The 15,422-nt window shown below is 37.6% G+C and overlaps 2 protein-coding genes across 2 annotated transcripts; both read right to left on the bottom strand.

Moving 5' to 3' along the window:
• Positions 1–214: 214 nt before the first annotated feature.
• Positions 215–610, bottom strand: LOC136266596 (nicotinamide N-methyltransferase-like). Its single transcript, XM_066061596.1, has one exon. The coding sequence runs from the start codon at positions 608–610 to the stop codon at positions 215–217; it is 396 nt and encodes a 131-aa protein (XP_065917668.1).
• Positions 611–12,745: 12,135 nt separating this feature from the next.
• Positions 12,746–15,180, bottom strand: LOC136266917 (uncharacterized). Its single transcript, XM_066061967.1, has 3 exons — positions 13,456–15,180; positions 13,318–13,395; positions 12,746–13,258 (listed from the first exon to the last, which is right to left on the bottom strand). The coding sequence occupies exons 1-3, from the start codon at positions 15,136–15,138 to the stop codon at positions 13,229–13,231; spliced, it is 1,791 nt and encodes a 596-aa protein (XP_065918039.1). The 5' UTR covers positions 15,139–15,180; the 3' UTR covers positions 12,746–13,228.
• Between the last annotated feature and the right edge of the window lie 242 nt (positions 15,181–15,422).

Raw genomic sequence — 15,422 nt, 5'->3', positions numbered from 1 at the left:
ATTCTGTATTTGATTAATTGGGGCTACATCACGTTCAGCTGTGAGAACTACCATACCAGCATCAGCTAAAGCTTCTTTCACCTGCTCCAATGTGAGATAAAGACAAGACCATCTCTTTTTACCAACCATGTAGAATGTTTGACATTCCACAACAAACATGGTAAGAAAGCCACCTGGCTGTAAAACAGCAACAAGTTTTTTATACGGCTGCTTTTTATTCAGTGTATGTTTTACAAGCTGCTTCAAGGCAAAGACTTGTATAAATTATTTGAAAAGGATCTTGTTTGATTGACAGTGGATAGTCTTGGACAATATCACAACCTATAATAGCAGTGATGCATTGACGTAGCATTTTTTCCCGGTCAAACCAAGCAGTATCCCCTGTGATGTTCTCAAGTTCATTAACTACAAACTTGAAGTGATCAGCCCAATTGTGTGCTCCATCTTTTTCAAACTTCCATTGTTCAACCTCTTTACGTTCACCTTCAGTGTGAGCAGAGAATATTATCTCATTGACATATGGTACAGCACTGATCAATCCTGCTATTGATGGGCCTCCACCAAACTCAAGTAACCTGGCAGTGTTGATATCCCATTTGGAGTTATACATTTTGTAGAAATCTAATACCTAGAATAGTGTAGCCCCCTTTTCATCTGGGTTTCCTTGTACTGCAGTGTAGTATAGTTGCAAGTATGTTTTACGATCAAATTCCTTTGCATATGAACTTGCTTCACTTGTGCCCATATTGAATATCTGTAAAATATGTATATTATATAATAGCAGTGTTATGCCAACACTTATACTCATGGTTGCACCTGCGGTCATGTATGTACTTGTATACACATGGAAAATTTTTATGTTTACTGCTATAAACCTCGAGGTATTTGATGCTGTACTTCTAATGGAAAATGTGATCCAATCTGCGAAAAGGGGTCTTAAAGCCTTTTCAATTGCATGTAGTTGGCTACCTGTAACTTGACTTGTGAACGTGGTATCACCCTGAAATTTGATCCCCTTATACCCCTAACATAGCACTATGGCGTGGTATAATATGAAGGTGATAGGATGAAAACATGAGGAGTTAAGATTAGTTAAACGTGACTATGTGGAAAGGGTATAAGACCACTTTTCACAGACTGGGTCACAAATTTACTGTACATACGTAACTATACTGACTAACATATTTAAAATTCAAAATCAAATAGCTAGGGATTAAATCAAACAATAAAAAGTAGTGAAACTATATTACAAAATAGTTATATGGAAAATCCCTACATTAGCATTTTATCACAGTTGTTTTGCCAAGATAGGCAGTTTCACAGAACCATGCTGCCATACCACCATGCATATGTAAATGATTGTTCTATTAGAGTATTTTAAGTACATGTGTATGTTCTATTAGAGTATTTCAACAGAGCTTTGTATATACATGTGTGGGCTTCAGTTATCCAAACAATTCACTTATCTGAACACTTATTGTCACCTGAAAACAAAGGGGTTCGGATAACTGAGGTTCACTGTACATATAACAAATAAATCTTAATTATAACATCAAATTAGAAAATTATCTACAAGTTTTTACTCCAACGTTTGGACCCTAGCATTTGTGTATGCACTACTTTTACTGTTAATATCATGGTGAAAGCAAGGCATGTCAAACACACCCTTGATTATCACACTTGGCCATAGGCTGAAGTTCCAGCTATCAACAATTTACACATAGCATGTGTTCCCATGTGCACCTGACTGTAGACACCTAAACATTATTACACATTAGCAAAGTACAAGTTTCATTCCTGAATACAACTTGACATCTGGTGTTTGTGATGTTCTGTAGCATTTATAGCTACAATGTGTTCTAGTTATAGACATGGGTATTTGCCAGCAAGATTTGAATGTACGCTAAACAAATGATCCTTCAAATTTCAGTACATTTATTTACACACTACATATTTGCAAGTGCAGCCAGATCATTAATGATCCTGGTCATTGTGCTGGATTGTTAATAATGCAGTTATTGAGGGAAGTGGTCATAGTGCTCAACTGCTGTAATTAGACATGGTGTTGTTGCATATGCTCTAAGGAGCATGTCATTGTTCTGTTTTCAGTAGCAAAGCAACTGTGCAGCTACAGGTATATACTGGGTGTCCAATACCTCTTCCTGTAGCCATAATCCCTTTAAATAAATTTGTGAACCTTCTCAGGTTAAATTTCAATATGGAAGCTCAATGCCTCACTATGGTTTAGTTGCATGAAAATGATGAGCAGCATGATTTTAAAGATGAAAGGAAAAGCAAGCCACAGTGGACAGAGACTTATCAGAATTCCAAAGACATATGCCAGACATAAGTTAAGTACCGTTATGTAAAATGATGGCTGTATAAATAAATGTGTAGTTTTGCCTCTAGCCTTACGGATATGGTCAACCAGGAAGGCTGGCAAGTAGACCGAAATTGGGTTATGGCAATTACGTTTAAAATTACATTTGATAAGGCTTTCTTGTTTTGAATACTATATTTGATGTTAGCTAAGATCTTTCGTAAAAATTGCTTTTTGTTGTGTATATTTTGTAACAATTTTAATGGCAGTATTTTAGCGGATTTCAGGGGATTTACTAGTAAACAGCACTACTGTGTACTGTTTGATAATCTTGGCTGGCCAACCAACTGTCTAAACATTTAATTGTGATTGACCAACTGTACAGTGACTTACTGACAGTCTGACCAACTAAGTGATAAATGGACTAACTGACCAAATTGACTAACTGTCTGACTCAAGTCACCGTCAAAGAGTTAGAGCCTACATATCCAGTGGCAGACCTAAAAGGGCTAACTTACATCACAAGGTTAACTATTTACCAGCCAGGTACTGCAGGAGTAATAATTAAGTCAAGATGATTGAAAGTAGAAAACAGCAAGGTTAATGACTGAATTTTCTAAGAATCATTAAGAATTGCTCAAAAGTAGTAATTATAAGGCTTAACATTACATTTACAAATCAAAATACTCTAATACAGCTGTACTATGGAGCTGTCAACTACACCCGAAAGTATTCCCTTGAAGCTGCTATGTATAGGTTGTAAGAAAAACAACCATCGTGTGAAAAAAATGAACTCCTTTTCTTTTTCTCTGCTTTTGCACTGTTTTCTAACCATTGCATCAAACACCTAAAGTTGAAATTATTGTTCCATAAATTTATATTTATATAGGTGCTATTAGCAAACCACTTTCGTTAAGCTTAGTGGCTAAAACTTAGTATTTGGGGTTGAAAAGCTTTATAAATCCTTAGTTAATAAAATTTTAGCAGCATCTGTGAATTTGTTTACAGGGCTGCAATGACTGAGAAGTTGCACCTTATAGACCACAGTTATTACAGTACATGGACTGGAAATGCACATAATATGAAATGTAGTTATACCAAAGGTGGTGGAGACGGTGGGGTGGGGGGTAGGGGTGTGTGGCCCCTCCCACTTTTATGGGACACTGTTTGCAAGAGAAGATCGAGATACTCTAATAGAGCAGTCAGGATCTGGATACTCTATATAGAGCAGTCACAGTATTCAGAGAAACAGTGTAGCAAACTACTTAGCTACGTATGTGTAGTTGGTGGAGAGCAGCTATTGTCAAGAGGCTGTGACTTTTTTTTTTAGTTTTCAACTTAAAGCTGGCCTGGACCCCTCACTCTTTGGCCTGCTCCACCGCCCCTGAGGTATTTCATTGTAATACAGTCAAATATTGCAATGCTTCACAGAGTTGGTACTGAATACAAGTGTGAAAAAGCACAATTCTCTGTCAGTTATATAGAACGTTTATGGAGACTTTTGTCAAGCAGTATTCATATGACGTGCGTAGCCAGCGTAGGCTCTTCTTATTATCACAAGTATTGTTTCATTGTTAGGCAATGGGTATAGTAAAACCTGATGTAACACATGGTGCTCCGCAGTGAATTATCAGTTGGGTGAATGAAGCACAATTATTATTGATTTTGTGGAGTAAAAACATTATTGGTGGAATTATGATAATTGTACACAGGAACGTTTGGCACACACTAAGGAGCAGTAACTGTTCTGTTTCTTTGATAACATAACATGGTGAGTTAGCATCATAAAACTTGACCACAGCAACCATGTCACAGGCGATGAGAACTACCAATATGCAGCGAAATCAAGTGATAGCTATTGATGACTTTTAAATTTAGCAGTCGACAATGCTGTTCTTCCCTGGCAGATCTAGAAGAACCAGAACATAGCAAACATACACAAGTTGCAACCGCACATGCAGCTATACAGACACAAGCAGAAATAACTACAAACACATGGCACATAGGTACAGAACAATAATACACATAAAAATAACAATAGTTAAATCAAGGTTGTACGTATATTTATATCAAAATAAATCATCCTGAAAAGTTGCTGACATTTGGGGCAGCATTCCACCACTGTATATCTCGATGTTATAAAGACTTTAAATGATTGATATTAGTCATTGTAAGGGGTGGACCCAAACAGGAAAGCAATGAAGTAGAAGGGAAAAAGCAAAACTTTCAACAAGTAGTTTCAACAAACTTAAAAATCAATCTCTGTTTATTCAACAAATAAACAACAGCAAGTGGATTTTATTTGAGGAAAATAGGGGGATTGGCCTCAACTCTAAACCGGCAGGACTTCAAAAGATTTAATTGCATTCTATTGCCTACAGTCCACTGACTAATCACTGTAAGAGGTGAATTTATCAAGATGAATTCATCAAGGTGGCAGCATCTTCAACATCTGGGGCAGAACGAGTCAGTGTCATATTATATTATTATATATTATATATTATAATGTGCAGAACCTCAAAAAGAGTGTGTGGCACAACATTACAAGTGGGTGAGTTGTAGGGAAAGGGGGGTTTTTTGAGTATGGGGATCCCAAACTGTGCACGAATATTCTAGAATTGGTATAACTAAGGATTTGTAACAGGATTCCTTGATGTGGGGTGGACAGGATTTTAAATTTCTATGCAAAAATCCCAAGACAGAGCTTGCCTTTTTGGAAATATTGGAGATGTGCTCTGACCAGTTCAGTCTCTCATTAATGGTAATTCCTAGGTACTTAACTGATGAAACTTGTTTTATAGCTGTACCATCCATTCTATAGGTTATGGTTAATGGTGAACGTTTGTTTGTGATGCAAAGAAATTCGCACTTGTTAAAGTTAAACAGAAGTTGCCAATCCTTGGACCATCTGACCAGTCTGTTGATGTCATCCTGGAGAAGGTTTTGATCATCTCTGGTTTCGATTTTGCGATATAATAAGATATCATCAGCATATAGTTTGATTTTGGAGGCTAATTGTCAGCATATATTGCAACAGTATATCACTAGTACACTGAGATGGCAAATCATTAACATACACTAAAAGCAATAGGGGGCCAAGGGCACTGTCCTCCTTTCAAGGACCTCCACACACTGAAATATTGTTCAAACTTCTCACACAGTGCCAACAGTCAGACAAAATATTTTGAAACTATTTGGACACATCTGGATGAATATTCATCTGAAACAATTAGGCATCATATGGTGGTCAAGTGAATTAAATACTTTGCAGCTGCAGAAGTCCAAAAAAGAAGCACACACTGCATTGCCTATGCCATCATCCCACTGTACAATAAAATCTGCTGTTACTAAAAGAATGTCCTCAGTGGATTTACCATAACGATAAGCACCCTGGTGTGGTGGAAGTAGAGAATAAATAATCACTCAACGCAGCAGTCACATTTTTTTCTCCAAATTTGAGCCAGCACAGGCATCACAAATGTAGGTTTGAAACTCCCAGGATCACTGAGTGCTCCAACCTTGTGTACAGGAGTTATACGAGAATCTTTCCAATAGCAATCTCATTTGAAATTGCCTTTTAAAGAACTTTGCTGGAAAGTCATCAAACCAGTGGACTTTTTAGGGTCTAAGTGCTGTAGATGAGAGTGAACGAGACTGAAATCTAAGAAATGTATAAAGGATCACAGTCAATAGAGTGAGGTGGAATGAGGCAGCTCTGTCATGACACTGAGCTGATGGCAACATTCTTGAAAGAATCACACAGGATCGCCAGATCTGTCAGCTTGACATTTGGCCTTGCTCTTAGATTTTATAAGTGGTTAAACTTCATCAGTCTTTTAGAATGCCTAGAGCGCACACTGCGAAGTGGTAAAAAAGTATAAGTATGTGCACAGTATAAAAAAGTCCCATTATCACCAATGCTATCAAAACTGTCCAACAAATGTGAAGAAATGGCACAAATAACTGCACGCAACTGATCTCAATGACATTTCTTACAATAAAAGAACGAAAAATTGCACTCATTTAATTCCTGTTCATTTAAATTTCCTTGCATGAAGAATCGGGCTAATAAAAGTCTCAAACAACATGTCAGTTTTCAGTGATTAGCCATCCTTTAAGGCAAGTCAAAAGGCAAGTCAAACTAGCTTGTTTTTCTTGTCCGTTGAATGTAAAGTTTCATAGGGGCAAGATTGAGAAACAATTAACAAATTTGTCTGGCATAAGTTCGCCTCTATTACAAGAAACATTTCACCGTTTCATGTGCCACATGGAGTTGTTTTAAACATGTATACACACTATTCATGCCAGCTTCGATTTTCAAAACAAATAGGTAGCTACGTAGCTAATTTATTAGCTATACTTTTTTACACTAGCTACCAGATAATACTTATGAAAATTCTCATGGTTTACCTTTTCATGGGTTCTGTACCCATGAATCTCTACAGTGCCATAAAAATCTGAGCTGATCATTGTATGTTCATGGCTTAGCTATAGCTATCAATCCATGATAGCTATACCATGAAATGACTTTCATAGTAGCTAAGGGCCGGGGTGGCTAGCCAGTCGGCATGGCAAATTCATAGCGGGCAATTCAAGGCATACTTCTCTGGTAGTGAATTACGTAGGTACCCTTTCTTGTGAAATCCCTTTTCTCTATCTTTCCGACCCTGGATTCGTGATCCACCGTCTGGAGAATTAATACACTGAGTAACTATTATCGAATGATAACGCGATGCCGGCTGCAAGCCAATCAGTGTGCCGTTCTTTGGTCATTTCCGCCAGACTCAACGGCTCCATCGTTCGATATTTTTGTATAATAATATTACCATGTATATATGGGCGTGTCTCGTGGCGTGATCTCGGTGTTTCGCCATACACCGTCACAAGCCTAACCTTTGTTACGACAGCCATGGATTTCAAACATAACAAAAAAAGCCATCTCAATATTATGATAGCGATGTGGTCTTGTCACACACAAAATCAAAGGTGAAGTTTGTTTCCAGCGTGATATAGATACGCGGTAGCTAGTTCAGTAGCTATTAAACCAGTTAACAAGTTATAGCCAGTGTTGGGCAAGTTACTTTGTAAAAGTAACTAGTTACATATTACATATTACTTGCAACTGAACTATTTAGTTACAGTTACATATTACCCATAAAATAAAGTAACTGTAATAATATTACATATTATATTACTTTGTGTCCACAGCCTTAAGCTGTCACGTGTGAAACTACCACCTTATCACGTGACATGATTGCGCTGTTGGACAATATGCAAATTTTGGTTATAAGTAAGAAGCTGGTGAATAAGCTTCATTCAGTAGGCCTCGTTACTTCGCTGTGGCTAGGCATTACTCAGAGGATAACTAACGAGATTAGTAACTACGTTACTTGTAGTAATAATATTACGTAATATTAGATTCGTTACAGTAACTATATTACTTAGGTAACGCGTTACATTTGTAAGTAAAGTAGCTTGCGTTATATTACCTGTTTTTATAGCGTATTTCGTTATATTACTTTGTTACCACAAAACGCGTTACATAAGTAGCGCGTTACTCCCAACACTGGTTAGGCCATACCTACTGGATCTTATGTTGCGCGGGCAAAACCTCAGAAAATTTGGGTAGGTAGGTCGATTTGATAATGATAATAATAATTAGTACATAATAGAAAATTAAAGTATTATGAACCATACAAAAAGAGCAACAACTACAAAAAGCGTTAATGAAACATATAGGGTGTTCTGCAGCACCATAATGTATTGCTGTACAATGAATCAAACCTCTTGAATATAAGAACTATTTCGTTTGGAATATCTTCACCATTAAAGCTCAACCTTTTGAAGGGTTTAATCCCTGAGAGGAGCCTGGTTATCCCAATAGCTGATTTTCACTAGCACATACGAGATTGACCATCTTGGCACACGTGATCCTATATCACGTGATTATCATTATCATTTCAGGTCATGAATAAAGACAGTCGGTCGGGCCCGTGCAACATAAAATCCAATAGGTATGGCCTTATAGCAAAGTTTCTACACCATTGTAAGTTTACAATATTATACACGTAACTTACAAGACAGAACAACAATCTTTAGCAAGAAGTTGTAAAGCTTCGACCTTCAGTTGGTGAAGTTTTTGAGTCACGCACTAAAAAAATAATACAGCAACTTTCTAGTAGCGCATGCGCTTAACTACCAATATATTGTTAACAAGACATTATCATTAATCAGTGTTGGAAAATCAGCCTTAACTGTGTGTCATATTTAGGCATTTAATCCAAACTATAACTATATACCAGTCAGCCTGAGCTTTGCAATGATTAGAATCATTAGTTATAGCTAGCTAGCAGCTACCTGCAAATTCTAAAAAATATATATTACTTTAACAGGTACACAAGTGCTTTAATGGTGACACAGCAAGGTGCAGATTTATATGTATAGCTATGTACATGTGATATTAAGACTGCATGATATATCCGGCCACAAATGATACTTAGCTAACACTCAGAGTATTGAAATACGTATGACTTTTAGGCCATTCAAAGTGGTATTCCTGTTTCTGGTCCTTGTTGAATTAGTTTGTTTTTTTGTTTTACTATGAAATGCTTTTATTATATAACTAGATACATAGCTTGCTACACCGCACCTCAAAAGACTACTGTGACTGCTCTACTCTAGTATCTCGATTTGACTGCTCTATATCTCGAGCAAGAGAGGCTCTTTCAAAGGGGGGTTCCATGGAACCCTTTGAACCCCCGCTGGATCCGCCCCTGCTTGTATCGCTTGTCTGGATATATTTGCAAACTTGATATCAACAATACCTTACTATTGGAGTAGAGTATTGCTCTTGGTATCACGATACCAGGTATAGTATTAAATATAGCATTGCACAGCAGTTCTCAGTACTGGAGAGGTTTACAATACCAGGAGCTTATAAGCGCCGTATACGCGAAGGCGCTAAGCACTTATAAGCTCTTGACAATACTGTGATCATACAAGTGAAGTGGTCTGGCAAGCTAGAAAGTACCTTATATCAAAAAGGGCAGATCAATGGATGTTAGACAATGGATGTTAGCTATTCCTTCTACCACTAACAGCCTTGGTAGCTACAACATATTAAAAAAACTCTTTACCAAGGAAGTTGTTTGACAACTAGTTTAAACCATGATCAATTTAATATTAAAGCACTTTCTTTATATACTATAAGTAGGTGGTTAGCTAGACACATTCTTCCTTCTGCTTATCATCACATTCATAGCAACACTGTTAGTATGTTATGTAAGTGAAAAATAAAATTATACATGATAGTAGCTATATCTTGGAGCTTCTAAAATATGCTGGGATGTATGATACAAATGCGTCTATGCATGCATGTGTCTGTGTGTTCTAAATGTACACAGAACTCCCAAAGTCCCATATACCCTCAGCTTGAGACTTACTGCACTGTGTAATTTTGATTCGTCATTAAGCTTGTCGTTTAATTGTTCATGCACTCACTATCCCTGATTTGCAGTCTTTACTCGGCAACTGATTTCAGAGTTAAGTACATGCATGTACAGCTTTAAAAGTCATTCCCACATTGACAGATTATGAGCACTTGAATGGTGTGGTATTTACTAAATTCATAAGTAATTTAAAAGAATACTTTAAACTATTCTGCTTGGCTTCCTTTAGTGTTTATATGGCTTATGGATGGTCATGAAATGTAAGTCAGTGTTAAAAAAGATCTAGATAAAAATGTACATCCATATATATTCTTCAATTGGAATGAAAATGAAAAACTGGATATTTAATTTGTTAAGTTTGATTCCCTTAGTTCTATACACTTCTTATTTTAAGTAGCATTCTGTTACAGATTTTAACTATGACAATTCTATTCAGAGAGTAGATTTGACTGCTCTATTAAAATACAATTGACTACCCTATTAGAGCATATTGATTTTTCTTATGGTTCTATGATACTATTATAACCACTAAATTATTGTAAGTAACTGTTCTTGGCTTTTCTGTAGCCAGGTGCTGCCAAACACTGCATGGTAGTTTGATGTTCATGTTGTAAGCCTAAATGTTCAAATTTCAGAGGGGGTATCCTAAAGCCCAGGTTCCTCTCTACATCCTTGGATTTAAACATTATCTTTCAACTTTTTGCTTGCTGCAGGTAATTCTTGCTGTAGTACTGCATACCATGCATAAGTGAGTGTATAAATATGTCAGTGCATCTACTGCATGGTGGCTAATGGCTACAATTAGTTGTAGATTGACTGTTCTATTAGAGTAGTGAAATAATTTTGACTTTTCTCTTTACTGCTCAGAATAGGGAATAGTGTAGCATATAGTAGTAGTAAGAAAAAATACTTGACTTATTTATAATGGACTATGCATGGGAAGAGGTCGTTTAAGACTTTCCAGTACTATACGAACTATAGTTATGTAATCAATCTCACAAGTCCAAAACTTAGGTTTACCAAGATGTGTTGGCAGTGACACTCCTACAAGTTCACTCTGTTACTACAATTTAAGAGCTTTCACCAGTCAGTAAGTATATACATAGCTGCACATGAGCATTCAAATCCACAGTTTGCTAGGACTGATATCACTTGGTTGATAAGTTTTATTAATCACTATTGGACTTTCAAAAGGTTACTGAAATCCTGTGCAGCAGGGAGTCAGACACTTAACACTAAGATTCTGTAGGATGCAGAAGAACTGTTAAACAGAAGTATATAGTAGTATCCATGCAGGAGCAGACCCATGCAGGGTTTGGAAAGAAGAAGTGCACCAGAGCAGGGGTAGATCCAGAGGGTTCAAAATGGAACCTCCGCTTTTGAAAGAGCCTTTCTTACTCAAGATACTCTAATAGAGCAGTCAAATTGAGATACTCTAATAGAGCAGTCATAGTAGTCTTTTGAGGAGCAGTGTAGCAGGTTATGTATCTAGTTATAAAATAAGGAAAGGAAATATAGTTTGTGAGGGTATCTATGGTGAGGGTTATAGCTATTGTCAGCAGGTGATGACCATGACCTCTTTATTTGGTCTTTAAAACTTACAGCTATAGGCTGAAGTTGCAAGTCCAGAGTGGAAAGTTCTGGAAACCCCCTTTTAAAAAGTCTGGATCCGTCCCTGTTCTGTGTCTGTAGTAGGCATAATGTATTATATGTGTGTGCAGGAAGCATAAGGGAGGTAGATTCCCCTGAAGATATAGGGTAATATAATTATGTAGTTTTTTAGTTTCTGTGCACAAATACCTGAATAAAAATTATGTTTTGGAGCAACCTTCATTACTATGAAATCACTGACAGCTAGTGGTGAATTATAATGTATAGTATAGTGAATAACGTAGTGAACTTTAGTGAATGTAGTGAAAGTTGTGGCATAATATTATAGTTGTGGTATGCAAAGGACAGCCACTGCTCAGTGTATAGATCATGCCATGGATACTTAGCCTGCTAGGAAATTGGAGAATTCTCTGTGTTGCATAATTATGATGATTGTTCTATAGAGTAATTTTTGACTGTTCTATTAGAGCATTTCAATCTTGTACGGAACATTTATTGATTTCAGGATGGAGAAAGGGGAAGAGATCATATGAATTCTGTGCCCTCTTTGAATCAGACACTGAGTTGCTTTGATTGAAAATATATGACCAAAGTTTAGTCTATTAAATTATTGTACTGCACGCAGTAGCTGTTATTTTAGTCAGTGGTGGATTCAGAGGGAAGCCATACTCCATACACTTAGTTTGTTGTGCACAATGTTTCTGTGTCTTAATTAATGCATATGCTTTGCAAATTGTTCAAAGTTGAAGTGTTGTTCATAGTTTCAACTCAGCAACTCCTTGACTTTAAAAAGTTATGTTAGGACATTATTGTCAACTGTTTACTATATACATGATCAAAATAAATTAAGTTAGATTCTAGTATCAATAGTTTCCTATTTAGCTAAATAATTTATGTGACTGGATTTGCGAAAAGGGGTCTTCCACACGTATCCAAACATGGAACAGATTAGTGATCAATATTTACCCTTGAAATTTCTTCCAGTTATTAAGCTATCTGGTAGCTACTCACTACTGGCCAAGCCAATATTCTCCAATCTGAAGTTATGAATTAATTGTCAAAGTTGGCAATCATATACAAATTCAGTCATGCCTTGATGCATCAAGTGTGCTGGGAAAAAAAAAAGCTATAATAGATGCATACGATCTGGAATGCAATTCCTTATTTAACCTTTTTATTAAATACACAAAAAAGCATTGACTATAAAAACAATCTGTACAGCTCAATGAACCAAATTATTCTAATAGAGCAGTCAGACATGCTTGTGGGGATAAAGGGAGTTTGTTTAAAATAAATTATCTACCAGTTATGTAAATTGACACAATTATTCTTATTACAAACTTTAATAACTGTTTTACAGCAGTACAACCACAAGCATAAAAAAGTTTCTGTGAGCTGGCATGCAGCTATGCATGTAGCACACCAACACAAATTTAATTACAAAATTAATTAAAGTTAATGCATAATATATTTTATTGGTCCAAGCAGCTATATACAGCCTTTAGTCAAGGAGGTCATTGGTTAACCAGTAGTAGTAGATATCATCAAGGAGTACATTGACATCAATGATCAAGTAACAGTAGATTTGTGGTCAAAGTGTAGCAGCCATAATCATTGACCAGTGACCAGGATATCAATGGTGGTAGCAATCAAGGTAATATGCAGGCTGGATGTGATCAAGATAAGATGGGAGCGATCATGGTAGGGCAATGATGATCAGGACGAGCCAACATGAGCATGATAGGCGCCAGTCTCATGATCAATGCCACCTCATCGTGATCAACACCGCCCTTTTATCATCCCTCTTACCTTAGCTTGACCACATCCAACTCATATCACTACCACCCCATCATGGCTGAGATCTAGCATACTGCTGCTTCTGCAATAAAAAAACAACAACTTATTACAGCCATCACATGTCTAAAATGATAACATTACCTTTTCAGTCCATGTAGCTGGTTTCTGTTTCTTTCTTATTGATTCTGAGTACTCCTGTTTTCTCTTCATCTTCTCCATCTACACAGTAAGAAATACAGTTAACATTGACATATTGTATAACACGACTATAATATTCACCTTTTGTGCATGCTCCTTCCGTTTGCCTGTAGTATCTACTGTTAATGGAGCAGGCGCCACTTTGGATGTTTCTTGTGGCCTTTTGTTCTGTAATTGCTTAACACGGAACTTTCTAAGTGATGCAAACTGTCCACTAGTTGCTGGCTTGTCCAATGGAGGCTTGGGTACAAAACCAACTTGCTGTTGATGCTGTTCAGGTGCAACTCCAATTGGCGGTAGAACTGACTTCTTAGAAAATTGGATTCCCCTATTCAAGCTGCCCTTGTATGGAGTAGTTGTTAGGGAACTGCTCTTGGCAGTTGCTCTCTTCTTGTACATTTCTAAGTAGCTGGTGGGCTTTAAAAAAGGTACTGACTGCTTCACAGTTTTTTCATGAGATGCCTTCTTCGCATACAATTGCACATAAGAATTCTGTTTGGGCATCTCTGTTTCCTTTTCTTTTTTAGTCAAGCTTGCATCATCTTCTTTTATCCTGACATTGTGACCAAACTTGGCAGCTAACTGGTCAGGGGTGAACACCTCCACTGCAGGACAACTGCCTCCATCATCTTCGTCACTACAGTCGGTGCTGGGAGCCTTCTTGTATACATCTCTGAACCGTCGGATAGGTTTTTTCATCCTGTATATGTACTTAGCCAGAGGGTGCTGATGAATCATGCGGCCACAGTAACGTCGGCGAGGAATATCCAACTTTGGGCTACTTCTTCCTGATAGCAATCCATCATCATCATTGCCATTATATTCACCAACAAACGAAGGAGATCTGTTCAACGTAGGACAGATTTCAGTCGGCATCACATCATGATGTAGTACCAGTAGTTCACCAACTATCATCTTCAGTGGTGTAAAGGCATATCGGGAAGCAAGGTTGTTACGTAGCTGTGACTTAGTTTGTTCCCTTCTTCTCTTCAGCATACCCTGTGGTTGCATAGCAGCTGACAATTCTGTTTGTGTTGGGAGGTAATCACTTGGTGAGCATCTGCCTGCCATTACTTTCAGCTGATATGTCATTGCATGTAGAAGTGAAAGAGTTGCTTCCTTTTCTTCTTCTGCTGTTACAGTTATTGCAGGTGATGCTGAAGTAGCATGTTGCTGTACTTCACTGTCATGCTTATGTTTTGACACTGGTGACTTAGGAGGCTCATTTATGAGAGATGGCATTGAAAAAGCTTGAGGCAATCCTTTAAACTTCGTTGCCAACTGAGGAAAAGATGACCTCCTTTGGTATCGTGGTATTACACATGGTGGATATGTTATTCCATTCAATTCTCCACCGGAAATAGACTTGCACACAACTGTGTTCTCAGTAGAGCACCTCTGGACTGAAGCTGCATCACTTTTCTGCTGGCTGCTGATCTCATGTTTGTCTGCATTAGGCTCGTACACTTCCTCAATAGATTCTGATGATGACTGTGAGCTACTGCGTTGCTGATTTACATTATGCAGGTTGTCAGTGTCCGTCTCAGAGATACACTTGATACTGCTAGGCTCAGCTGAGTGTTCTTGCTGTTGTTTATCTCGATCACTTTCCTCGGATGAAGAATCAGTGTCTTCTTCATACTCATCATCACTATCTTCAGCATCATAATCTGGTGGGGGAATAACAGCTCCCCTACTACGAGCAGTACGAATACGCTGTAAAACTGATGGGAATTGTGCCAACACTTTCTCTGTCATATGCATCTCCTCAGAAGTCAATTTTCTTTCACTAGCTGCAGTTTCCTCATTGACCTGTACAATAGATATATGTTAATTTTTACTAACATAAACAATGTGAGAACTTACGCTCTCTGTAGGGTCACGCAGGTTGAATAGTGTTGTGTCATTGGTGGAGATCTTCTCCTGAGATGGAGTCTCTTGCTTAATGTCAGACTTGTTGGTCTCATCAGTGCTAGCTGTCTGAGACTCCGTGTAGTCCTCGATAGCTGTTAACTTATTAGTTGATGTCTGCTCAGCTTCAATATCAC

This window comes from Dysidea avara, chromosome 9, assembly GCF_963678975.1.
Source record: "Dysidea avara chromosome 9, odDysAvar1.4, whole genome shotgun sequence".
Lineage (NCBI taxonomy): Eukaryota > Metazoa > Porifera > Demospongiae > Dictyoceratida > Dysideidae > Dysidea > Dysidea avara.
Note: the sequence above shows the minus strand (reverse complement) of the source record. Positions and strands in the feature narration are given on the sequence as shown.